At 34.4% G+C, this 27721-nt stretch overlaps 1 protein-coding gene across 1 annotated transcript in view; it reads right to left on the bottom strand.

Moving 5' to 3' along the window:
- Positions 1 to 27721, bottom strand: part of LOC129743446 (lachesin-like) — a 190664-nt gene that overhangs the window by 3734 nt on the left and 159209 nt on the right. The window contains exons 4-6 of the mRNA XM_055735483.1: positions 26470 to 26625; positions 1451 to 1773; positions 909 to 1056 (exon numbers count right to left, since the gene is read on the bottom strand). Of these exons, the coding sequence (XP_055591458.1) occupies positions 909 to 1056; positions 1451 to 1773; positions 26470 to 26625 (627 nt within the window). The remainder of the gene's footprint in view (positions 1 to 908; positions 1057 to 1450; positions 1774 to 26469; positions 26626 to 27721) is intronic.

The raw sequence follows: 27721 nt of genomic DNA on the forward strand, positions 1-27721 counted from the left end.
TCCAAACACAACATAAATTTGTGCGAAATAGAATGATTTTATTTTTGCTGTGAAAAATACATAATATAGCTTATCATTGCCTATTTTTGCTATCAATGTTTTCTTTCTATGAAGAAAAAAATTAAATAAATTATTTGCCAGATGAGGCTACAAATTTGATTTCTTTTTGTTTTTTTTTAAATTAAGTGTTCCTCAATTATGCCGAATTTTGCTGTTGGGTTAGTTGTACAGCAAATTATGCTATAATATTGGTCTCAGATTTTTATTAATGAAATATATGGATACCTTAGTTATGCCTAGTTTTGCTATCATTTAAAATTCTACACCAAATTGTGCTCATTATTTGCTGTTGATACCTACATGTGGTCTCAGTTTGCTGTCAAATAAAATTATATGAGACCTTAATTATGCCTAATTTTGCTCTCGTTCAAAATTCTACAGCAAAAAATGCTATCAGTTTGCTGTAGACACCTTATTATGATCTCAGTTTGCTATCAATTCGGGTATCAATGTCTGCTCGGGATGCTTGTCTTAAAATTTAATGTGACAAATGGGCTCAGTTTGTTCCATCAGCTTTGTTTGAATTTGTTTACAGCTTAGAAAAGGAAATAAATTCAAACTCTCCATGCCTTGGATGCAGCTTCCAGATCCACCGAACGCACGCCAGAAAAGCACGAGGAGCCCAAATTGCATTCCTGAATCGTCATAGAGGTGTCATTCTGGAATTTTAACGAATACACCCCCATTTCCAAGGGAGGGCCATTCCCAATCGGTTTTTTTATCCCACCAAAACGAATTGAAGCAAATCAGAAGGATGTGATTGTGATCTGAATCTATTTGGCATCCCAAAAGTCCGACCTCCTCTATGGGCTAGACTAGTCTATAGCTAGAGCTAGGATGCTACTTACACAGCACGATGAGTTGGATGTCGACAAACACGGGCTCCCGAATTCCGTTGTCCGCGTAACACCGATAGGTTCCACTGTCCTGCCGATTGACGTTCTCCAGCGAAAGCGTCGGTCCCTCAGCCAGATGTGGGGATCCAAACGACGAATCCTGCGTAGCGTTTTTGGGGAGAACGTAAATTTAAACATTATTCAAAGGATTTGATTTTGCTTGCTTGCTGAGCTCCATTGTGAATTATGACAGTAGGGTTGCAAATGGTTTGACCTTCTTTGGATAGAAAATCAGTCAATAACTATCAATTCATTATTTCAAAAACATTCAACTTGGTATCTTCGGAAAAAATCTTTTAGTTGTGTTAAGCGCCGAATTTAAAAGTGAGCATGCATTGGATCTAAGGGACACCCTAGAAAAAAAAAAACTTTTACAAGTGAACAAGGTATGTGAGCATTAGGCTGTCAAATTTCGCAATGGAGGCTCATACATGGAACCATATCCTGCAGAAAAGTTTGTAACATTGGACCGTTTGTTCGTAGAGGAAACCAACCTTTCTGCTCCAGCTGATGCTAGGCACCGGATTCCCGCTGGCTTTGCATTCGAGCGTGGCCGCCCCGCCCTTCCGCACCGTCACGTGGCCCGCCTCCTGGGTGGACCGGATCGAGGGCGGAACCAGAATTTCGACCGTATGGACCAGATCCCGATTGTCGTGGTCGCCCACCTGGCAGCTGTAGTCCCCGGCATCCTGGGGCCGAACGTTTTTAATCTGCAACGTGTAGCCCTTCAGCAGCTTAAACCGGAGGTCTCGGGTGATGATGAGATTGGCCGCAGTCACGACGGCGCTCCCTCGACGCCACAGCAGGATGTTGTTACCTGAAGGGGAAATGAATGGAGAAAAATGGCGGTGTGGTTCGGGTTAATATGGATGGTTCTTGTACCCGGAAGATGGGATTATTATCTTCCTTTGCATACAGTGTGAATTGAAATTTTGTGTGCTCGCTTCATGTTTGCGAAGTTAGCAAACCATCATCGTTTGGCGCTATAATGTTTCACACCACAAAAAAGCTTCTATCATATCATACGCAGATTTATTTCATTTGTTAAAACTCTAACACTTGATTTTTCACGCATCAATTTTGTCAGGCCCCAAGTTTGTCACTTTTTAGACCCGATTCTACGATCAATATTAATTATATTTATAGAAATGTTAAAAATCTTAAATAATAACTCAGTAAACGTTCAAGAGGGAACAATCAAACTTAATGGCAATGGATGTATGGAAATTTGTGATGATCGATTTCTGAAGAGCTGAAGCGATTTTTATTGACCGAACAAACTGACCTTTGCAAAATTTATGCTTCATCGGACTTGTTTTAGGGGTACCTCAATGCGCTGAAAGTTACGGGTTTTTGACCCTCAGGAATCACCAAAGGGGGAAAAAATTCAATTAAAATGCAAGAAACTTCGAGAATTGGTGTTATCTCGAAAAGAATTTTTTTTTTTTGGTCAAAAATAGACTTTATTGGATTTTTTCGGAATTTTTTTTTCGAAAACCAACCAGATTGGGTTGTTCAATGCTTTGGTAAATCATTTGGCACAACAATATAAAATACGTTTTTTTCGATTGGAGATTCAAAAAACTAATATTTCAGATCAATCATTTTTGATTTAGTTGTGCATCAATGCGTCCAGAGAATTTATTTTTTACCCTCAAAAACCACAAAGTGGCATACCAAACGAAGACTGGAGAGAATTTTTATTTTGATGCAAAGATACATTAACCCTTCATTTTATGATTTTTTATTTTTTCTTGAAAAAAATCTCAATAGTGCGCAATGATGAGTACATGAAGGGAAAAATAACGAAAAAATATTATTTTCACATATTTCGAGTATTTAGCCAAAATATTAATTGTTGCAAATTTGCAACAACATGAAACGGTTATACCTTTTTGTTCCTCACAAAAGACAGTTAGATATAAATGTTAACTCTTAATTTATCTTGCACTAATCATAGTTTTAGTTCAAGAACTACCAAAATTTAATGCCTGGACACCATTGGAGCTGAAAGTTTAGCAGGGGGTAGTTCCTATGTATGTTAGTTATCCACCATGGGTGCACGGATTCACCGCAGTTACTGCCTAAGTATGTGCTTACATGCATTATTTAGATTAATTAGTTCGACAAATCTCCAATGCAGCTTACACCATGGTTTCGTATGAACTAAATATGTTATTAAATATATATTTCGTATGGATTGAATGTATTGCGTGTGTTGATGAAAGTATATTTTGAAAGAACGAGTCAATCAGGTGGCCTAGTTTACTACATGAACTCCGGCATCCGTCAATATTTATCTGGCCTAGGCAGCTGATTTAACATTCTCATATATGAGAATTTCAATAAGACACATCTTACCTGTTGGCCGTTTATGTCATTCGAACCCAAAAGTTTTCTGCCGATACCTGGAATCGAACCCATTACGCCTAGTATACCAAAACCAGACTCGCACTAGCGTATTCGCTAACGGCTTGACCACCTCGGCACAGAATTAAGCTGGGGGTAGTTATGCGATAGTATACCAGCTAGTGACTTACATTTGCTTGAAGGTGCTATTTGGAAAGCTGGAACGTCCTTCCAATACAACTTTTTTGAAAAAATAACCTTGTCAAAAACAATACTTTGAACTTCAAAGTTATAAGTTGTTGTTGGTATAACATTCAAGCTTTGGACTTGTATTCAGTTCTTTTTAAGTAACTTCATTTTTTGTGGAAGGTTTTATGATAATCTTTGTGCTCATAGTTCTTTAGCGCAATATGTAGTAATCAAAAAAAATCATTTTCGGCTGACAACATTGTTTGAATTTTAAAACCATTTAAATATATAAAAAAGCGATTATTGTGCATGGTATACAAAGTTTTAAAAAATCAAGTAACTAGAAAATCAGGATATGCAAATTGTTGAAGAAACAATTTGCGATCTTTAGTCAAAAATCTCTAATAAAGAAAAAAAAAAAACAAAAAATATGTTTAATATTCCATTATAAAGAAAACCGATGGATAAAATACATTTAAAATGGTTTTACCCGTACAACATTTGTTGAATATGGTACGCGTCTGGAAGAGTAAACAAAATTATAAGTACGACTTAATTGGAACTGCCATTTTCATGTCACCTTCATACATAATTTCCATATCAAATTCGTTCTGAAAACATTAAATCTGTTAACATAAATACTATACAAACGATAAAAAGTAATTGAAGCACATTCTGAAACAAAGGGTTACAAACTAGGGTATAACATTGCATCATATTGAGAACATGCGTTTTTATTACATAAGTAATATGTAGAAAAAATATGTTAATTGTTAATTAACTTAAAATGTGAAAATATTTTTTTCGAACAAATAAAATCTTCTCCGGGGATTATAAGATTATATTTAAAATCTTCGCTGGTTGCATTTGAAAAACTCAATTATTAATAAAAATACTTTAACTACTCAAAAGTCACAAATTTGTACTAAATGTGACCCTTTAAAAATAAAATTCATTACAAAAATTTAAAAAAATAATTTCAATTTTTATGCAGGATTTCTAACTGGGATTCGTAATTGCTATCATTTTTTTTACTTTATAAAAAGAATGGTTTCCTCAATATTTTTACAGTTGTCAGCCATTTTGTTCAGTTAGAGGCTTATTCATCTGCATTATTTCAAAAATATCTCGACAACATGATAATATAATATTAAAAATAATGATATTTTCATCAGGAAACATATACGCTTTTTAAACGATGAAACATTAGAAAGCACACTTTGTAGCCCATAGACCTAACTAAAGTTGCATGATGCAACGTTGCTACCGTTGCATGATGTTGCAAATTTGCAACAATTAATAAAAGGCCATTATATCAGACAAAAAATCAAAAAAAATCTTCAAATTGTATTCAATTGTGTTAATTGCATTACTATTTATTTTATTTTCATTTTTAATTTTATTTTCATTTTTAAATAAATTGGTTGACTTCTAGAATGATAACATTTCAGAAAAGTCCGAAAAAGCGATTTCACGTCACTGGCTGGTTTTTTATACTTGAAGCTTTTTCAGTAAGAACGACTTTTTCACGAGGCTTAAAATTTTGAAATTCACGCGAGTCAACCATTCTTCGAACCCCCTCGGTTATAATAAAAATAATAACAAAAATAACAAAAGAAACAATAAAAAAATTAATATGAAAAATCTAACAAAACAAGAAATGAACAAAAATTTCAAAAATGACAAAAATAATAATTTAAATTACAAGGTTTACAAAAATGACAAAATAAACCAAAGTGACAAAAATTAAAAAAAAAAAAAAAAAAAACCCCAAAGTCACAAAAGCCACAAAATCCAGTAGAAAAAAATCACGAATGTTACCAAATAACAACAAATTTGTTATATCAATCTATCTATGGCATTTTCATATTAATTAATTTTATAAATTAAAAAAGTTGTTCCGTTGTGATTTTTCATATGTTGAGCTAAAAATGTTTTCTTAAAAATTTTAAATTATTATATTATGTTATTTTAGCATTTTTTTGATTTGAGTTATTTTTGTAATTTTTTCTTGTGTTGATTACTTATCTTTCTTATCTTTTCTTTTTGTAATTATTAAATTTTGAAATTTTTGAAACTTTTTTCATCTTTTTCATTTGTGGAAAATTTTTGTAATTTAGAGACAGTTTGTGTTCTTCTTGCAAACTGCGTTTATTGACAATTGTTGCTTGTCATCTCTTGATTGAGCGTTTTTGTTATTTCAATTTTGTTTAAATCCACCCTGATGAATAATTTACTTTAAGGTATTTCACCCAAAAATCTGATCAAAAGCCAAAAGTTAAAAATAAACTATTCTTATGATTTTTATCTTTACTTGCTTCTTGAATACATTTGACATCATGTCTCAGTCAGTTTTTCGATATCACAGTTAAACATATGAATGCAGGTTTTAGAAGTAGCCTAACAACAAATTTTACATCATGTGAAAATGCATTACTTCATGAACCATGTAGATATAGGAGAAAGACTTCCGCATACTTCCGCACTCGTGATATTTTCAATGATGAAGTTGATTTTTTTTCTTTTTTTCTGAAGAATCCTTTCAGTGCACCATGTTGAAAAGAAAGTTGCATTTTTTTAAATTACAGTTTCAAATTTTGGTTTCGTGCTTATTGCAAATAATTTATTTCCTTATGATACATTTTCAATAATGTTATTCTTGTGGAACATGTATAAAATTGGCATGGTTGTTTCTGAATTTTTGAAAGATTTTCACTATTTTTTTAATTGTATTAAAATGTCCGAAAATTCAATAAAAAATCCCAAAAAAAAGGGTAAGATTGATCACTTTTCCCAATATTTTTTGATTATTTTTTGTGTTAAAAGGAGTGTGGCATGTTTCATAAATAAAAACAAAAACTTGGCATGTTTCATATTTTTTGCAGAAATTCGTTAGACTACTTCAAAAATGATTTAAAAATCGATTTCGTTTCTGTTTTGAATTTGATGCTTTGGGGTCTCTATTTTGACGGTTTTAACGAGTTCTCTTGGCCATAAAAGATAAATAACACCTTCGTAAGATTTCTTTGCGGTCCAAGAAACAACCACATTGCGCTCCTTAATGTGTTAAGGCCGAACAATAATTAAAATCGAAAGATGGACAATGATGTTGCATAAATTAAGGGGCTAATTTTTTTTAACATTAGGGGAGAGTGGGGATACTTGATCCCCTTTTTTTATTTTCACCATATCTTTTTTGGAAAAATTTAGCAACTCGCCGTCTTTGACATTTTCTGACAGCTTGTAACTTCAAGTTTCTATGCTTCAAAAATTAGAACGATACTTAAACCTGTTGATGAACAAGAAGCATTTTCGTGGGAGTAAAAAAATTGCGATTTTTCTGAAGTTAGGGGAGACTTGATTCCCTATTGATGGAGACTTGATCTTTTATTCAGGAAGCCCTAATCCTTGTATAAAAATCAAACAAAACCTTAAGATAGAATGTTAATTTACTATTTTGGTCATGTTTGTTCTCATTTCACAATTTATAGTAGACGCCAGAAGAAAATTCTATAACTTTGTCTCAACGCTAATAACATTGCATACTTAAAGGCGCTATTTTTTAGAATTAAGAGAAAATTAATTATTTTTGGTCCTTTCTTCAGACAATTGTTTGATAAATATTAGTTTTTGGATAAATATTAGTAATTTCGTGATCAGCAATCATAACGATCAATTCAGAAGAAGAATATGCCGTTTGGAAGGGGGATCAATTGTACCCAACTCTAGGGGATCAATTATACCCATAATCAACATTTTAGAAAACTTTTACTGAAAAAAGTTGAGAGTTTTCCATTGCTTTGAAAATATGGCATTATGAAGTTCATTCTATGCTCGAACGATTGATACATTGGAACAAATGTTTTTTTTCATAATTTTCCCATGTAAGGAACATTTTAAAGTGATGAGAAAAGATCTTCAAGTTACATTTTGTGAAATTTTTCAAACAAAGTTCAATTACTCAAACAATTATTTTGTTAAAATTTTTTAGACTACAAGCATTGTTATTTTGCTCATTTTGGCACATTTTTCTAGAACATTTGATCTTTGTAAGACATTCCAGTTTCGAGATATAGCTAAGGAATCAAGTATCCCCAGGGATCAAGTATCCTCATTCTCCCCTACATATAAAATTTTAACTATGAAACAATTTTTTTTCCTTCAAACTTCACCAGTTTATAGGGTTTCTAGCTTTTTGTCCAAGACTGGTTGACTCTTGGAAAATGTTTCTTTTTTTTTAAATATCAAAAATTTTAATCAAAATACAACAAAAAATACCCTTAAACGATACATTTACTAAGAAAAAAAAGCGAAACTATCACATAAACCAACCTACTGCTTCTAAACGCTTGGATTTCTTCAGGAAGGGTTTTTTTAATGAACCTTCGAAAAAACGATATTTCAAGATATTTAAATTATATCTATACTTACATTTGAAATTTTCAAACCCAATTCAGGATTTTCTGATTTGAAACTGACTAAAAGGTTTTTCAACGTAGAAAATACTCAAAAGATATTTTTTCTGCAGACTTAGTTATTGATGATTATGTGGACAAATTTTATGATGTTAATAATTACCCCGTTGATCAATGTTACCCCGTTTTACGGTACTGAAAACCTGATATCGAAGCTGTAATTGGACCAGAATAAGAAGTTATCGATAAGGCAGTTCCGAATCGTACTAAAAATAGCTTCGGCAAGTGGAGTAAGAAGAAGAAGAGACTTTTCAGAGCACCGCATCTTCAGAATAGTTTTGCTGAAAATTTGGAAGTATGAAATTTCCGTGTATTTGAATACATTTAAAATGTTTCTAGAGTTCTACTAAAACTTGTATAACTTAAGGGCGTTTAAAAACAATTTACTAAATTCTGCTAAAAATCGAATAAATCGCATCGTTTTGAGAATTGTTTAACGTTGCACTAAATGCTATATTGATGCACATAGATTTTCTCAAACGCGCTTTTAAATCAAGTTCCAAATGTTTATTAGAAACTGTGAGCGTAAACGAAGAAAATTCATTGACAGATGATTCGAAAATGTAGGACAACCTAAAACGCTCAAACATTAAGCCACCGAAAAACTAAGCCATCTTTTCGGATGCGTTCTCAGAATGCGTGTTTACGTAACTGTTAAATTTTTCAACCTCCCATCGCAAAAGCTCAATATATCTCTGGATCGAGGAAAATTGATTTTGGACGAAAAAAAACCTTAAGTTAAAATCAATACTAATGTTATGAAATTGCTTGGTACATCTTTGTATTTGAAAATTATCACATTTTCGTAGGTGATGGAAAGAATTAGAGAAACATGAGGTATCAAAGAAAGAAAGAACATATTATGCTTATTAAGCCGTAAATATCATGAATTTTTCGAAAAAGATTCAACGGCGCACCGGCAGGACTCGAACCTGCAATCTCCGCTTCAGTACAACGGCGCGTTAGCCAATTTCACCACGGTGAACGTGATGAAATCGCCCAACACGAGCAATCGAGCTTCACTGGTCAGTTGCTGGACCTTTCATCTATTTCTTTAATACCTCATGTTTCTCTAATTCTTTCCATCACTTACGAAAATGTGTGATTATTTTCGGGTTCAAAGATGTACCAAGCGATTTCATAACATTAGTATTGATTTCAACAGAGCAACACCTCCCTGTGTAACTGGTCTGCTCGGAACCTTGAGCAGCGCTGATTGCTTCTTCATCTGACTGTAAGTTGCGGCAAACCCGAAGTAATCGACCATGTGCTCGCTCGGCTAAATCCCGAGTCGATGGGTGAGGGATAGAGAAACAAGAGAGATCCATAGTGGGAAAGATCACATGCGAGATCAGCGATGCCACTCATACCGATTTTTCGGTATTTATACCGATTTTTGAGCAAAATTTTGACCAAGAATCGGTATATACCGATTACCGATTTTCGGCAAAACATACCAATTCATACCGATTTTTAAAATTTTTACTCTAAATTCATTCCACTTCAACATTTCCACTTCATTCAAGCTATCCTCGTAAAGGTCCCGAGAAAGAAGACAGTTCGGTAGCTGGGGTGGCATAACTTTGATCTGTACAACTTTTAAAGTATTCTGCAAAGATCTTCACTGCTCACTCTCATAATTCGTTCAGTTGTTCTCGCTGTTTTGTTCCTTTGTTCTGTCAAATGATGCACTCCCGATCAGGAGAGCATATCAAAATAATAACTCAAACGTATCTCATTAAGATATTTACATCTGATCCAGTTATAATTAAGTACTCTAAATTTTCGATTTTAAGTTTCTCCAATCTGAATTATATCTTACTCTGATTGACGGACTTGAATGAAGTAGAGCTCATTTTCAATGATAAAGATTTTTTTCGGATTGTCCTAAAATAAAATGATTATATCATATTTTGATATACGTGCGACATTTTCTGAAACACGGACATCGAAGTTAACGGCCCAAACCGTGCATCAATGAGTTTCGCTCAATAGATCCATAAAATTGAATCCAATTTTTGGGTACCCAAAAATCGAGCATGGTTTTAGCATATAATGTGGTTTATTGGCATTCCACTAGAAATTTTTCTCGAAGCACTCATATCTTGATAAGTTATAATTTTGATAGGTTTTGTTCTGTCCAATATCAAACTATGCTATCTGAATGAGATATAATTTTGAAAGGAGCATATCTAAAATTGAAATAATTTTGCTTTGATCGCATAGATTTTTTGATACAATTTGAGATATTTTAACATCCTACGAGTACTGAATAATAACTCATTTCGATAGGAAAAAATTAGTATCAAAATATCTCATTTCGATATAATCTAGTTTTTCCCTCCTGATCGGGCTATTATGGTACTCAACCTCAAAGCCAATGGACTAAGCTCAAGGATAATATTTGACCTTCTGTGATTGCCAATAGAAGTTCCTTAAGGTCTATCTCAATTGACGATCGCATTAAAGCTCTTGTCTCGTGAGATGCTAACTTTTCAAGGAAATACATGCACCGTTTGAATATAAACATAATCCTTGTTCAACTCGTCGTCGTTTTTAATCTTTTTCGGGAGAACGCCTTCTTTCAGAGCACATCTCTCATTTATTTTCGCATAAAATTCTTGGATTTTCATATGACTAATGCGTGATTTTTCATAATATAAAATTAATTGTTTATTGGCTATAGAAAAAATTGAAGCAACAACTCTCTCAACTTTCTGCAATCATTTCTTTTTCTAATCGCTAGAACTCATATGTAATACTGAAAGCTGAATTGGCCAGATTGGCGAAAATCCATCAATAAAACGAAGAACATCATCTTGGGCCCATATTTACCTCGAACGTCAAAAAGCCATTGGATTTGTAAGTGCTTACTAAATTCAAATAACCTTTAGGTTGATCTGGTTCTATTATTGCCTTATCGAATTTATCAAATTGACATCCCACTTTAGCCAAACATCAAAATCTCAAGTTTTTTTTTTTAATTTTTATGCCTAACAAACGTGTAACCTGAAGGTGCTCGCCATGCACCTATTTTTCTTATCAAACGGTAACTTTTTTTTCCATTCAGTTATGAGTACTGGAAAGAAAAACTTATTTAGGATTTTCTGCTGAATTTTTATTTGTGATTTTTGCTTTTGTCAACAAAAGCAGATAGTTTTAAAATTGTACAAGTCATAACAAACATAAAGTTCTGTTAGAATTTCAAAACCGTCATTTTGTGAAAACTAGTGTTACCTAGAACCAAGTTACGGAGAAAATGCAGTAATATATGCTAAAACATATTTAGTCAGCTAGTTTTGAACTAAAAATGCACATTCATAAGAGTTCTTAGACTTGCTGTTTATTGCAAGCTTCTATTTAGAGAAAAATACGTTAGGAAGTTGAAAATGTAAGCATTTTTGAATATCCACCTCAAATACCGATTTTTAGGATTTACATACCGATAAAAGATTTTTTTGGGTTTCAAAATACCGATAGAAATGTGGCATCACTGTGCGAGATGTTCATTGTGTTTCGATAGAAGGTAAAGCTTTTGATCGGTGGAGCTCGACGTATACGCTCGTGTCGGTCCCGTTCACTGTGGTGAAATTGGCTAACGCGCCGTTGTACCGAAGCGGAGATTGCGGGTTCAAGTCCTGCTGGTGAGCCGTTGTATCTTTTTCGAAAAATTCATGATATTTACGGCTTATGCCCTTTCATTTTTTGATACCTCATGTTTCTCTAATTCTTTCCATCACCTACGAAAATGTGATATTATGTTAGCTACGAACTAAGTTGCTCCCATCTTTTTGTTAAAACAATAAACAAGTCTCATCTTTCATTAAACTACTATTTAACCTGATAACTTAAAAAAGTACAATAATTTACTGCACTTTCTGTCCGAACTAAATCTGAAGCATTGAGAGTTGATTATTCGATAAAAAAAATGTCCAAATAAATTTGGTCCGCTTCTCTATTATATTAGGTCACCAGCTGGTATGCCGTATTCTAAATGAGACTGTCAATTTACAGAGCTCCAATTTGAAAATCCAATTCGCACTGGACCGGATCATTCCAGAAAGCGGGGTGTTAAGCTTGATCCGACAGTCTGTTAGGGTTCCCATTTCTGTTGCAATTAAAGGTATCTGTCTTTTTTGTGAGTTTGAGTGATTGAAATGATGCAGCTTCAATCAAATGAAAGTAGAAAAGGGAGTTTTAAAAAAACAAAAAAAGGATAATTTCAACGGAAAAGCTTCGTTTTCGGCACCCCTACCAGGATTTATGCAAAATCGTTGCAAACAGAAAACTAAATTCATACGAGTGAACACTCGAAACCACGTTAAACAAGAGATATTTCGTGAATTTTGAATGCATGAGCCATGCAGAGCGCATTCCATCAGCTGTATTTATATCTGGTTTATTTGTTCATATGAGCAGCAGAACCTACTCAAAACGCGGTCTGGCCAATTGGAATTGAGCCTCTAATTCTACATTTTATAGCCCATGCAGGCACCCAGACTCATGGTTGTTTGAACGAAGCGGTCATCATTAATTTATAAAACATGTACACATATTCCACTTGGCATGAATATAGTGGAAAATATGTGAAATGACAGATAAGTTCTGATGCAAAACGAGTGGAGGGGAGAAAAAAATACCCCAAACTAACTAAACCTCCGTACAGTCCCGCATTTTTTCAGCTCAATTGCCAGTTCTCTGACAAACAACGCTACTACTGGCTGGAGGTGATAATTAATCGGACTAAATGGGAAAAATGAAAATTCATCCGTGAAATCTGTCAATTGGTTCGAAATGAAAGTACGGTTTATGGCAACAGTGAGTTGTTTGCGGATTGGTTCCGGTCCGTTTGAATTTGATGGTTTCCGAGACCGAAGGTCGGGGATCGCTGGCCGTTTTTTAAGGAAAAGCAATTAAAACCATGCTTCGGCTATAACGCAGAAACGCTGAAACGCGTGGGAGGGCACCAATTTCAATCATCGAACCTATTGTTTGAATGGGAAATATGCTTTTCACTGGAATAGGGTAAATGGTTCTCAAAATTGCCAAAATATAATAATATTTTGTACACATAAAATTTTTTCACAATTTTTAATGGATTTTCAAATAAACTAGTAGCATATTCAAATAAATAAGAAAAAAAAAACTTTTGAACATATTTCCGTCAAGACTACCTTAAAACACATGAATCAACCCAAAGAAAAATAACACGTTCAGATTGTTATCATTTTTATTGCCATGTACTTCCAATCACAACAATGCTCGAAGAAATATTGAACTCGTTGCATCAATACTATTAATCAAACTCGTTAATCATCCGATAGTGGCTGAAATAACCATTTGTAACATAATTTCAGGGTCCTCTGATTATATCATAAATTCATTGTTTGGTGTCCTTCATTGAACAATAAACGCCAAATCTTATTGCTCGGGCAAAGAGTAAAACTTAAACGCCTGAAAGTATGCAAATATATGAAGCTTGAGAAACTTTGATATTTTTTCAGAAAGCATAACCATTATTTTTTTTCCAATTTCAATGCGATTTTAAATGGCAGATTATTTTCACCTACATTGAAAAACGTGAAACTGCAAAAACCACTATCAACATAAAAAAAAACCCGAAAATGCTACAGCTAAAGGTGCAGTTTTATGCGCTCATTAACCTATCCTCCAGCTCGGTTCAATTTGAACAAGTTTATTCAATTATGAACAGCAGCAGCATCCACATGAATGTGAAATGAAAATTTGAAAGTCACTTTTCAGTTTGCAGATGTCGACCCGGAACCCCTTCTTTCCCGGAGCACTTTCGCTGCTCTTCATTTCCACATCTAACGCTGCTGCTAGGGTATATTATGCTAATAATGATAATTGCCAAGTTTCCAACCCAATGAATATGGTTTCCAGCTACTTGGTGAGAGCCCGAAATGAAGTGTGTAGGTGGAGCCCCAATTTGAATCATTTAGTTGTAACTTTTATTAGCCAACAAGTGGTGCAGTGAGTTCTGTCTGGATGGAATGTTTTTATTTTCGGAGGTTTTTGAAATGTTTGCAACCCCAAATTTGCAACAGAAGTAATGGAATTCTCGTGAATATGGAATTATTCTGATTCTTGATTATGAAAAATCAGTAGGTAAAATTTCCACAAACCTAAGCATAAGTCAATAAATGAAAGCATTTATAATTGGAATGGCTTTTAGCTAGAAATCGTCAAATCAATCGCTCACCTATCTCCGATAGCATTTAATCGTTTGAAAAGCTCCAATTCAATCGAATTTGAAATATTCCAATAGTTTCGAGCGTGAAAAAATATAGACCTTCGGAACGACCTCAACTTTAGAGTTAACTGACATAGACTAGAAGTAAAAGTTTGATAGCCGTGCTCCGGAAGCAAACAATAAAATTCAGCTGCATATTTCATAGGCCACGCCAAGGCAGACATCAGCGATAGACTTTGGGTAGTGTCTGCCAGAGAGAAGTTCGTTTGCCGATTTAAAATTTGCATTAGAGACAGGTTTTCTATTAGATTGCGTCAATTTGAAAATTGAAAAACTATCTGAGAGATATCGGGATAAAGTATTTTGATTTTTTTTAACGTTTCACATAATTTTCATTTTTTTCCAATAATTTAATCATGACACTGATCTAACAAAGAGCTTGGATAGAAAACTTTTTCAATTTAAAACTTTTGACCTTCTGGTACCATTAAAAAAATTCTCTGTCATATGCTAGCAGTAAACTGTGCATAAATTTTCTACGCAAGAGTAGCTAACTATTTCCGAACATAAAATCCAGACTTTTCATGGTGATATTGAAATTGGAATCCCTACTACTACAAATCTTAATAAGATAAAATAAAATGATTGAAATATTAAAATTTTTAAATTTAGGTAACAAATATTTGAATAATGATTGAACTTTTATTTGCAAATTTTCAGTGCCAATCGGGCCTTACTCTATGATAAAAATTAGATAAAACGTGTGATGCATCAAACATGCCAGAATTGAAAAAGAGATTCGAGCTCTTTTGCAAAATGATGAAAAAAATAAGAAAAAATAAGGAATTTGTATTTAGTGTAACCTTAAAATTTGAAAAACCAAATATGGTCCAGTATCTTCGTTCAAAAGATTAACTTAATTTTGATTGAATAAAACTTGATTCACTTACAAATGGGATACTTTCATTTGGTTTTAGCTAAGTTCCATGCAAAATTTTAACATCGTTGTGTTACCTGTAATAAATTCTTAAGCTTTGTTTATTTAGAAATGGAACAGTTTGGAATGCGTGTATCTAAGAAACCATTCTGTTCGCGCCAAAAACCATCAGCGCGAGCGAACGTATCAAGTACCGATAATTGCTCATCACTCAGCCACAAGTACCTACGATCGTTTGCTATATCTCTGCCACATGCATCTGCATTGATGACAACGATTAGTGCGTGTGTGCAGAAGTATAGGCAAAGGAATGACCGATAGCAATTGTATCAACCCATTATTGCAGAGCCCTGTTGGTTAGCAGCGAGACGAAAAGACAGAACCAATAAAACACCCGTGTCAGTCGGTTGGAATTTAATACAGTCCACTATTGTTTTGTATCGTTGAGTTAAGTTCAAGAATAAACGTTCATTCGTGATTTTATCACCAACTAAGTGCCGTGTTTAATTAACCTTCGAGCCCTCAAACGTCTGGGAACTTTGCTGTGATTCCGGACCAGTTATTTAACGGGAATTGGGCATTAACACATTCGTTTGATCGAATTACTTTCTATGAAGGAAATAAAGGTAACTTTATGATAGTTTCAAAATTAAAAATTAATTTTGATTGTTTTTTTTTAGAACTATCTCTTCTTTATTCATGGTATCTCCCATCGTCTGGCGTATTCTTTTTTCATTCATGATAGTGACCAGTTTTTTCCACTAATGCTTCATAAAATTTGTACAAAATTTCGCTAATTTATGGCCCAATACTTCTCCTTGAAGAAACGAAGGGCAATTCAGTAGAATCAGCTGTTTCGAAATTAACGTAAGGGAACATCCATAAATGACGTAGCTTTTTTTGTGAATTTTTATACCCCCCCTCCCCCCTTGTAGCATTTCGTCACAAAGTCATATACCCCCCCCCCCCCTAGATAATAACGTAGCTTTAATACCCCCCCCCCCCCCCATTTTAAACATCGGTTTTTGCCTTTCTTTCAGAAAGGTATAGTTATCGGTCGATTTGGGAAATCATTAATTATGGGTCTTAGATATACCTTTATAGGTACCTATCGAATCAGCTCGACGAGTTCAGACGATGTCAGTGTATTTGTATGTATTGGTGTGATTTTTTTATAAACTTTGTCACTAGGTTTTTGCGAAACTGGGAAGTACAATAAAAATGATTTTTGTCTTAAAAAATTTGATTTTTTTCCCTCTTCAATGTATAAAAGAAAGAAAAAAAAACAAAATAGTTTGAAAAAAAATTTCATAGTAATTATCATCAAATCATCACTCCAAAAAACGTGTCAATTTGGCTTGCTAGCCACAACCAGCAATCACTAAAATGAAGATTATCGTGTATATGACGTCATATACACGATGGGCGCGTTCGCTACACGCTGTTCGCTACACGATGGGCGCACTCCACTCCCACTCATGATGTCTTCATGACGACAAAACGAGCGGTAGAAAAAGGAGTAAGAATTCTTATATCTTAACAATATTGATTTTTATACCAGCTCAGTGTTAACCGAACCGGTCTCAAAAATTTGAAGCCGAAACCTCAAAACCATATTATAATAATATGGAGTTTCATAAAGGGGTACAACCCCGAATTTGCCATATCAAACCGATGTGTAGGGTTCAACACCGCATTTTTCTGCAGCGATGGCTGCTTCGATACGTAGAAGCAAGCGTGAATCTGTTAGATAATTTTGTAGTAAGTTTGAAAAAGGGCGAAACTATCAGTTACTTCTGAAACTTCGGAACATAATGATTGTTCAGAAATGTAATACTTTGTTTCGAATGTACTTAAAATTTCCTTGACCTTATGAAAAGGCCTTTAATTGCTAAAAGGTTTTCGTGTGTAAATAAATCAACAATTACAATTACAATTACAATTGTTAAAATCATCAAAAATTACAAATTGGACCAAACTTGCATAGTTGACAAAATTGAAAAAAAAATGACAACATTCACAAACTTGATAAAATTTACAAACCTGACAAATTTTGCAAATATGGCAAAAAATGTGCCCTTTTCAAAAATCGACCTTACGTTGCGAATCATTCGTTGGCATACCCAGAATCCCATTATTTTCTTCCAATAAGATTCTATATTTCCTACCCAGAATGAGAGCAGCAGTGGTATAAAGTTTTCAAAAGGGCGTGCGGCCTAATGATAACAATCAAATTGTCAGCTGGGTGAAAAAGGACCGTTTGAAGACTTACATTTTAAACCTAATTACTTTCAACGCGATTTTCTCGAAACAGCTTTCGTCCTTTACAAAAATGAATCAACATAGAAATCAAAGTTTTAAGCATACCTATCGGGGGCATTCTTTCTTGTATACTAGTAAGAATGCCCCTGAAAGGTATGCTAAAATAATTTATACCACTGCTGCTCTCATGCTGGTTAGGGAAAATAGAATCTTATTGGAAATAAAATAATGTGATACTAGGATCAACTGATCTAGCAGTAGCATGTATATTGACAAGTTAAAGTCAAAAATCAGAAATAAATATTTTAAATATTGTCGAGTATAAGTTTTTGCATCATTCAATTTCACTTGCCGTTCTAAATGTTCTAAATGTTGACAAAACTACCCAAGTGGACAAAATGGACAAAATTTACAAAATTTTCAAAATTTACAAAATTCACAAAATTTACAAAAGTTACTAAGTTTACAAAATTTACAAAATTTACAAAATTTATAAAATTGACAAAATTGACAACACTAATAGAATTGACAAAATTGACAAAAATGATAAAATAGACATAATTGACAAAATTGAAAATATTGACATTTCAAAGTTGTCAAAATGTTTAATATCTATTGTTAAATCGATAGATTATTGTATTCTACATTGAAGCATCGTATTTTAGTTTAGCAGTTGAAAATTTATTTAAATGTTTTTCCATTTATTCGCTTCCTTTTCTTGAGAGGTTGAATTATTTGAAACACATGGTTAGGAATCTTTTTTAAAAATTATACCCTTCATTTTTAGACCTCTTCTATTTTATAAATATAAGATCATAATGTCATTGAAACGGGATCATACAAGATATCCCAGAATTCAATCATTCAAAATTTTTCAAATAGTTTACAATTATGTTATTATTTATGTGAAAATTATAATTATTTCAAAATACCTTCATCCTTTAAAAAATTTAGAATCCTAATTTCTTAAATTCATTTAGGATTTACTACGTTCGAAATACTTTAATCATTACTCAGAATTTATAAATCGATCATTTTATTATTTTGTGTCATGTGTATCCAAATATAATTTTTAGACTGTAAGAAAGGCTACAATCCACTGTTAAGTGTATTAAATCGGGTTTTTATTTTTACTTTTATTATCAGCATTTTGCAAGAATAATACAAAAAATAACAAAAAAGGGAAAGGAGTTATAAATGGAAGTTTAAAACAGCATATCAATCAGTCAAAAAAATCAAGCTACCTTTCAACAAACAGGATAGCTAGTGTATTCAATCAGTTGCGTTCGGTTCAAATTATCTCCATTCTGGATTCCAATGATATCGTTGGGCAGCTTTCCTCCATCGTCTGTTCGGCTGGAATAATTGCATCTGCGATGTTAGCTGCCTCCACCTACTCTCTATCGTCCTCCGAAGTGATGACCAGCTCTTCGTGTCCTCTTTTGTCTACAATTCGCTTTGAAATATAAATTGCATTTCTTGCATGTACGCTCCTTGATACGCTTGAAAACAGTCGGGCAGTAGGAGTCAAAAGCTACATGTTCATACTGGATTGAATTAGGCATAATTTTGCTCAATTTTAATTTTTTTTTTTTAAGCTACGTAGCTTTACTTGAACCCCTACCCCCCTCTCGTCACACATCGTCACACAAAGTCAAACTCCCCCCCTCCCCCACAAATGCTACGTCATTTATGGATGTTCTCCAACTGGATTGTGTTTGTGCCCCTAAAACCGTTTATACTGAAATGCCTGAGTCCTTTTAAAAAAAAATTTAGACAGTATAGTCTTCGCAAATCTTTATATTTTTTAACAAAACAGCCAGCAATAACATACTAAAATAAGATAGGAATTTGCCACTAGCAGAAATGTTATAGGACCCAACCGCTTGAATTCGTTTGAAATAGGGTTCTTCGCAAGTTTTGTCGTTCATCAGAAATCCCCTGTCTTATTGCCTCAGACCTGACTTTACAGCTTTCAAGCTGTGGATCTAGAAAAAAAAATGTTGTTTGAGGTAATGTTAAAGTGACTCATAGTTAGGCAACACTTTCAGCTTATCGTAGAAGAATTTGCGGTCATTTCAGCAATGAACACTTAAGCGGCTTTGGCGTAGTGGTTAAAGTTCAAGTCATCTACGCTTAAGTTCATGAGATCGAATCCCGGTCATGGCATACATAGTACACTTTCTGTGGTCTGGTGGTTTTAGCATTTGTAAGATGCTAGCCATCATAACTTCGAAAAATGTACGGTTAGAGTTAAGGGAAGAAGATCTCTTCAAAGAAACATGAAGTTTCACTGAGATCCTATGTGTGTGTGAACGTTTTTTATATAAAAAAAGAAAAAGTTTTCGATTATTAAAAATTAAAAATTCTGGTATGAGCCTTGACTTCCCTGATGACCTTTAACCGTTGTTGACGATCATGTGACTAATTATGTAGTTATTTTTGACAGTGTTTCAATACTTGTGTAATACCTACGCACAGAACTTTTGTGGATAATCAACGGCTTTGCTAGCTATCGATTGGATAATGATGAATTTTGAAGGAAACAGTGCATTTTTTTTCTTTTGCATCGAAAATATCTCAAAAACGCTTTAATTTTAAAATTTGAAAAAAAAACTGGGATAGTACTTTTTACAGGCGACAAAATGCTGTCAAAATTCTGTGAGTCCGATAACTAGGAAATAAGCTTCCAGCAAATGAAAGTGTCCCATTTATAAATGAGGAAGACAATAATGTTTGAGCACAGTTTTTTACTACGGTTAAAGATCATCAGGAAATTCAACGCTTATAACAGCATTTTGAATTATGAATATGCAAAAAAATACTTAGTTTAGATCGATATTACCAGAAAATTTGTCCCTGAGAGACTAAAAATGATGCCCATCAATCATGTTAACTTAAACTAAATAGACAAATCTTTGGCTAGTTCCAGAGGTCGTAAGCATTGTAGCCGGTGCCGAGTCAATGTGGCAGATAAATTTTAATGGGCCACCAAATCTGTGAAATAAACAATGTCCCTAGCAGAGTTAAGTTCCTGGTTGTTTGAGGAAAATATCATGATTTTGCAAAACTTTCATTCTGTGGAAAAAAACTAAATTTTTCAACGACAACTTTGGATTTCGATGCTTCGAAAAGCCTGAAAAGAGTAGCCTTGTTTGAAAACTGCGCAGTTCATGATCTAAAATAATCGATTTTTTTAAAATAAGTCATGTGTTGATCCTTATATGTTTTGTCTGAATTTGCCAGCTGACATTTTAGAAATAATGTTTAATTTTAAGGTACAATTTTCCTTATATGCCTACCCCTATTCTGAAATTGGAAACAACTGAATCCACCAAATTATTTCCAGTTTTTGTTAAAAAAAAAAAGTATTGGTCAAAACAGTAGCAGAAATTAAACTAGAGGGCTTCAGTCACATAAATCCCCGATAAATGAAGTATTATTGGAAAAATCTGATTAATATAACAACTGAATAGAGTGTTTAATGTTAAATGTTTATTGTAAGGAGTACGTGAGCCTGTCAGTTATAAACTACAGTGCAGATTAAGTGTGCGCCGACTGATGGGAGATACCAAGAATAAAGTGTAATAATATCTTACGACAAGTTGCAGATTTTGGAAATGAGATTTCTGTACCCGGATTTTGACTTGAAATTTGGAATGGAGAAACTCACGCATTGCAAAAGAAGTTCAAATCTATGGAGCTTACTGGTAAAATCTCTGGCATAAATTTTGACGAAGACAGCAGAGAGGCAGAAGTAGCGAGAAAAAGTAGTGCTCTATACTAAGCTAGCCAGATACGGTTTTATCCGGGTTTGCCCGGATATTTGATGCAAAATTTCGAGAAAGTCCGGTCCGGCCCGGTTTCCCGGATATCGTGAAAAAAGTCCGGATATTGCCCCGGATTTTTTCACAAATTTCACAAAGAAAAAAAAACCAAAGTTTGTGAGTAAATTTTAGCAAAATCGATTAACGGTATGGACGTTTTCAACGGTTGTTTCAAATAATTTCGCTGATTTACTTTTATAAACCTTTAAATATTTAAGTGTTCCAAAAACATTTTTAAAGTCTGCAATTACATTAATTAAATATTAATTTCATTTTTTTTTTGCATTTTTCTTTGCATTTATATATATTAACACCTAAATTTTGCCCGGTTATTGCCCGGTTTTATTATTTGAAAATTGAAATCTATGGCCAGGTTTTTTTGAAAAAATGCCCGGAATTGCTATCCCCGGATGGGAGTGGAAAAAATTCTGGCAACCTTACTCTAAACAGAGCATGTCACTGACAGATTTTTCGTCCAACTTTTAGAAAATTTTATTAACAAGAAAATTATTGATTTTAGAGCAATGAAACGCTGTGATGGAATGATCTTTTTTAGGTTTTATATCAATTGCAAAAAAATAGGGCTACTATAAATTTATTTTAACCAGATTCCATGATTTTTTAAATCAATGAATTTTGTGTTAATATAATATTTTGAAAATTTGACTGAAAATCTTTCAGTACTACTAGTTTCTTTTCATGACAAAGAGAATGTTCTGATTTCAACATTTCTTATACCGTGGTTAAACTAAAGGGAGTCTTTTGATTTCTTTGATTCAGTAGAATTATTCAACAAAGTAGGCTCAGAACACATACATAGATATAAGAGGAGAAAAATAAATATGCAACATTCTCCGAACATTCTGTTCCGTTTTTTCATACAAAATTTCCAATCAAAACCCGGGTGACTTCTTGAATTTTTTAAGTCTGCAAAAATTCTATCGTACGTTTTGACCAAAATAGCAACATTTTAGACTACAAAGTGCTTGACATTTGAAAAAAGATGCAAAACTGGCATAAATAAAAATCCACCTTTATATTATTCTTAAATTCTTTGATAATTTCAATTAGTTCGTTGTTAAGCTGGTAATTTCATGATCATTTTAAAATAAAAATTTATTCTTTTAATTTTTTTTTTCTTAACTCAGTAGCAATTGTTAACAAGTAAAATTGTACTTTACGGGAATAACATTAAAAAAATTCACTTAATGGTTTATTCAATAAAAATGATGCAAACAAGTAACCATCTGTTAAAATGACCCTCATTGACCTTGATGATTACGCTATGCATACTTTTTTGTAAGGTTATTGTAGCATATAATTTGAAGCATAAACTGTCATAAATTAAATGCTCAACAGTTTTATGTTACAGCTTAAATCTCAAGTCACAATTCTCATATATTATTCAAGTATTCGGTTGAAGCAACCAAGTCGTTGACATTAACAGTTTCCAAACAAATTTATTGCTGAAGCTAGTCCTCATAATCGACTAGAGACGTTGACCCATGTCATCGTCACGTATAGACAAAATAACTGAAACGCTCTTTCATATTTTCGTTAAGTGCGTTAGCGTAATATGATCGTTCTGTTTGTGACTCGGTGCATCGATGCGTCAGCGCAACGAAACCATAACACAAGTGGTCGATTGTTAACTTCGCTTACGCATCGATCTGAATATATATTTTTGAAGCGCCTTATGTAACTCCAGGCTCCTCCTCAAAATAAATGTATGTAGAGTTAAGAATTATGTGTGTAGAGTTAAGTTAGTATAAGAACAAAAGAAACCAAATAAACGGGTCAGTCTAGTCTATATTCGGACTCCAACCAATTCGGATCAAGTGTATAATTTTGATGACAAGTCCAGCACGTTATATTATGGTGATATTTCAGAGAAGGGAATCTCCAGCCAGACAACAGTAAAATAACTCTCGTTTTTTAATCTAAACATCATTCTTGTTTACTTTTTTGTTCAAAGACGTTAACAAACTCTCAAAAGAATTAATTTTGGAGCTCAAGATGGCCAAACAAATCAGAATAACATTGCTGTTTTAAGCTGTTTGGTTAGAGTCATTTTTTTTCTACTGAATGTATTTGTCCTCCTGTCCCGTTTTAAGCATGGATTCTTCTAGGTTCTCGCACAAAATGTCGATTTTATCATCAAAAATCACATAACCGTTGATTCGCATAAAAAATTTACCCCCGCCATCTTTAGACACCTCATTATCATATTCACCATACACTTTCATTATGTACAGTAGTGCATTGAATTCGAGTGAATATGACAGTATCAGATGCCTGGAGACGCTCTCCCACCTCACTAAAAGTAACTTTTTCTTGTTGAATATCTCAAAATTCAAGCAAACGTACAAGATCGAGTTGTCTGGAAAGCTAAAGTAACTCTTAGGAAACTTAGGGGTCTGATACTCTCTGGTTTAATCGAATCTATATGAAACACTAAAGGGGAAATTCATCGTGAATATATTAATGAGATGTTTATAGAGAGCAGGGTGAATTTTTTAAGCGGATCCACGATTATGTGATTTTTTGATACCAAAATCGGCATTTTGAGCGAAAACCTGGAAAAATACATGCCAAAATCGAAAATGTAGAACAAATACATTATTCAGAAAAAAATTTCCCAAACCAAAAAGCGTTAAAAACAGCAATTTTCTCTTAATATTTATAACCAAAGCAATCTTGTTGCCATCTTGCACTCCAAAATGAATTCAATTGAGGGTTTGTGGATGTTTCTGAACAAAAAAGTAAACAAAAAGATGTTTAATTTAAAAAAGAGCATTTTTTTCCGGGATCTAGCTCATCCTTAAAATATCACCAAAACCGTACAAAAAAAATGCAAAGCGTTGTCAGTAAATCATCAAGACCAACAATGGGCATTTTAACAAATGGTTATTTGTTTGCATCATTTTTATTGAATGATTGAAAATTAACAATATCAAAACATTATCTTTTAAGAGTAGGATGAAGGGATAACTTAGACTAAGTCAAAGTTTCCTTCACTCTTGAATCGAGATGAACCTTACGTCTTCAATCTTTTATCGAAACAAACTTAACAAATGTCGTCCTCACATGCAAGGTTGCCCAATAAGGTCTGTGGTTTTGTCAAAAAAAAAAAAAATAAATAAATAAATAAATAAAATTAAAGGGTGATACGGTCAAAATTTGGTCAATATCATCTTGATGTATTTCTTTCAATTTTGCATTTAAAAAACCTGAACATCCCTCATTTTGAAGGTGTTTGTGTGTGTGTAGAATGTTGCTCCTATTTTGATTTTGGAATTCACTTTTCAGTTGTCAAAATGCCGTCCAAGGAAGAAGAGCAGCGTATCAAAATTTTGCTCGCGCATCGCTGAAATCCGAGCTACTCGCACGGAAAGCTGGCAAAATCGCTTAAAGTTGCCAAATCAATCGTTACAAATGTAATTAAAGTGTTTGGGGTACGTTTGTCGACAGCCAGGAAGTCTGGATCGGGGGGAAATCGAAAACCGGAAGCCGCTGAGACGACAAAGAGTGTTGCCGGTTATTTCAAGCAAAACCCTAACCTCTCTCTCCGAAATGCCGCAAATAAGCTGGGTGTATCGTCTATAACCGTGCATCGAGCCAAAAAACGAGCCGGACTATCGACTTACAAGAAGGTAGTGACTCCAAGTCGCGATGATAAACAAAATACGACGGCCAAAGCGCGATCCCGTAGGCTGTACACGACGATGCTGACGAAGTTTGACTGCGTGGTAATGGACGACGAAACCTACGTCAAAGCCGACTACAAGCAGCTTCCGGGACAGGAGTTTTATACGGCAAAAGGAAGGGGAAAGGTAGCAGATATTTTCAAGCACATGAAACTGTCAAAGTTCGCGAAGACATATCTGGTTTGGCAAGCCATCTGTACCTGTGGCTTGAAAAGCAGCATTTTCATAGCTTCCGGGACTGTCAACCAAGAAATTTACGTGAAAGAGTGTTTGAATAAACGTCTGTTACCTTTCCTGAAGAAACACGGTTGTTCCGAACTGTTTTGGCTGGATTTGGCATCTTGCCATTACGGTAAAAAGGCCATGGAGTGGTACGCCACCAACAACGTGCAGGTGGTTCCCAAGGACAAGAACCCTCCCAACACGCCAGAGCTCCGCCCAATTTAGAAATACTAGGATATTGTCAAGCGGAACCTAAAGAAGACCAAAAAAACTGCTATGGACGAGCAGCAGTTCAAGGCAAACTGGCTTCCTTGACCAAATTTTGACCGTATCACCCTTTATGATTTTTCCAAAAAGAGCTTCGTAGGTCACTAAAAATTGGTCGCGGGCCCATGCTGGATAGGATGATTTTTTACTTTTAATTGGAAGCTACATAAGTAGAAAGCGTCCTTTATAGCCGCTTAAAGTTGAGTGTAATTTTTTTTTTAAATAATGCACATTCACAAATACGAATAAATTTTAAAAAGACACAGTCTACTGATACACACGAGCAATGGCCAAAAGTGTGGCACTTGTTTGCAACGTTTTATAGACTAAAACGGATAAACCAGTCCGCTGTATTGAGTACGCCCATGAAGTACCAGTAACATTGCAACGGTTACTTTTTCCCTTCTTCTCGTAGTACCAAATTTGCATACCTAGTCTAGTGAAGGACCTTCTCTAAAGGGCTTGCAGCATCCGAGGCTCACATGACGCGCTGCCCTTTTGCTGTTTGCTGTCTCCGCGAGATACGATGTTAGTATATATTTCATTCGACTTTATATTGCTTTCCTCGTTCGATGTTTGGTGTTTTGCATTCTATTGATTCTTTTTTGTATTGGATATTTTTGTTTCGCTTTTTAAAGCATGCAAAGTCAAAAAAGCAGTTGTATATTTTTACCGCGTTGAGGAAGATTAATTTTTTAAAATCAAACATTCCTTTTCGTTTAAAACTTATTTCGATTCTTTTATCCCATAACTTTTTCAAATTTTGATTTTGAGATTTTTGTACCATTTTCGAAGCTGCGTTAAATGAAAAAGAAGAAATCAATAAAAAGACGGAAACAATCAGTCTTGCTAGAATTCTATCGGAAATTCTAAATCATTGACTAACGACCGAAACGCAAAAGTAACTTCTTAATTGGCAAAATTCCACCCGGAATTTTGGAACTACCAGTTAGTGGTTCCTACAAGGTTTCTACCCAGTCGGGTGATTCATGGCAAAAACTCCAGTAACTAGTAGGTATAGAAGGAAGGTAGGTCCTCCGAGATTGGATGCCAGAGTAACTCACCTAGATTCTCGACATCGCACGGCAGTGAAATAGTATCTCCGATGACAGCCCGGATCGACTGGGACCGGGAGGTGAATTTGGGTTGGCTCATCGGTGGGCTGTCGATAAAGTCTGGATCGGACAGCGTATCTGACAGGGAGTTTCCGAACGATGTGCCTGGAAGGTGGAACAGAGAGAAAAAAAAAGATGCAAATCGAAAAGAGTTATGTTAGTTCATTTTGGGAAGGTTTTTTGGAGCTGGATCATATTTTTTTCTGTTGTTTTTGGTGAACTGATTGCTCTCAGCTTTCGGCTTCATTCGTCCAGCTCATGCAGCAGCATCCACAAAAAAGTGACTGACTGCCTGACTGACGGACTGAGTTGGTTTCAAAAATTGGAGAATGGGAAAATGCACGTCAATCAATCCGATGGGAGGAGCGCTGTCCATTTCGGGAATTTTCATTGAACATTGTTCAATTTTGGATATTTTAACGGTTTTTCTTTTCCATGTGTGTTCTTTTGTTTTTGGTGATGGATGTTGCAAAAATTAATTGCCGAAATTCTATCTTTAATCGTGAAAATAGTTTCCAATATTGATTCATAAAGTTTAAACATAATTCTGCTGGTTGAAATGCTCATGGACTTTGAAATTTCAATCACAGTTAAAAGAACTGTGATATTAAAAACTGCCAGAAAGCCCCTTTCTGATATACAAAGAATGAATCTCCTAGATCCATGGTATATAAAAACTAAACATAAAGGGAGACTGACGGATAGAAGTTTTTTTACCTCGGTTTTTTATCTGCTCCAAAGCTAATATATTTAGGACGAAATTAATTTTTAAATTTATTCTTAAGCGTGCTTCCAATTTTATAACATTCTCTCACTCAAACGTCACCCTTGGCCAAAAGCTTCCTCTCAGAAATAAAAAAAAAAAAAAAAAAACATTAAAGCTTTCCATGCTGGGGCAATCAGCTGTGCTGCCAGCCGAGTGTCAATATTGATTTTCCATATTTTTGTCCCGGTAGATACCTGGGATCCAATTGCGTTATCCGATGTGTATGTGGGTGGGATGTCAAGTGTGACAAATGCCCGGTCGGATAAAAGTTGAACAAACGTGCCGATTGTGCCATTTTCGGCAGAGAGGGATTCGTTTTGTGTTTGACGGTGGCGTCGCGCGTGCCGCTTCTGAAAGGTTCCCTGCAAATGTCACTCTATACGCAAGCAAGGGAAGGATGCGCCTGGGAGTGGACCTAGGGATGGGAGATAGAAT

Source organism: Uranotaenia lowii, chromosome 2, assembly GCF_029784155.1.
Source record: "Uranotaenia lowii strain MFRU-FL chromosome 2, ASM2978415v1, whole genome shotgun sequence".
NCBI lineage: Eukaryota > Metazoa > Arthropoda > Insecta > Diptera > Culicidae > Uranotaenia > Uranotaenia lowii.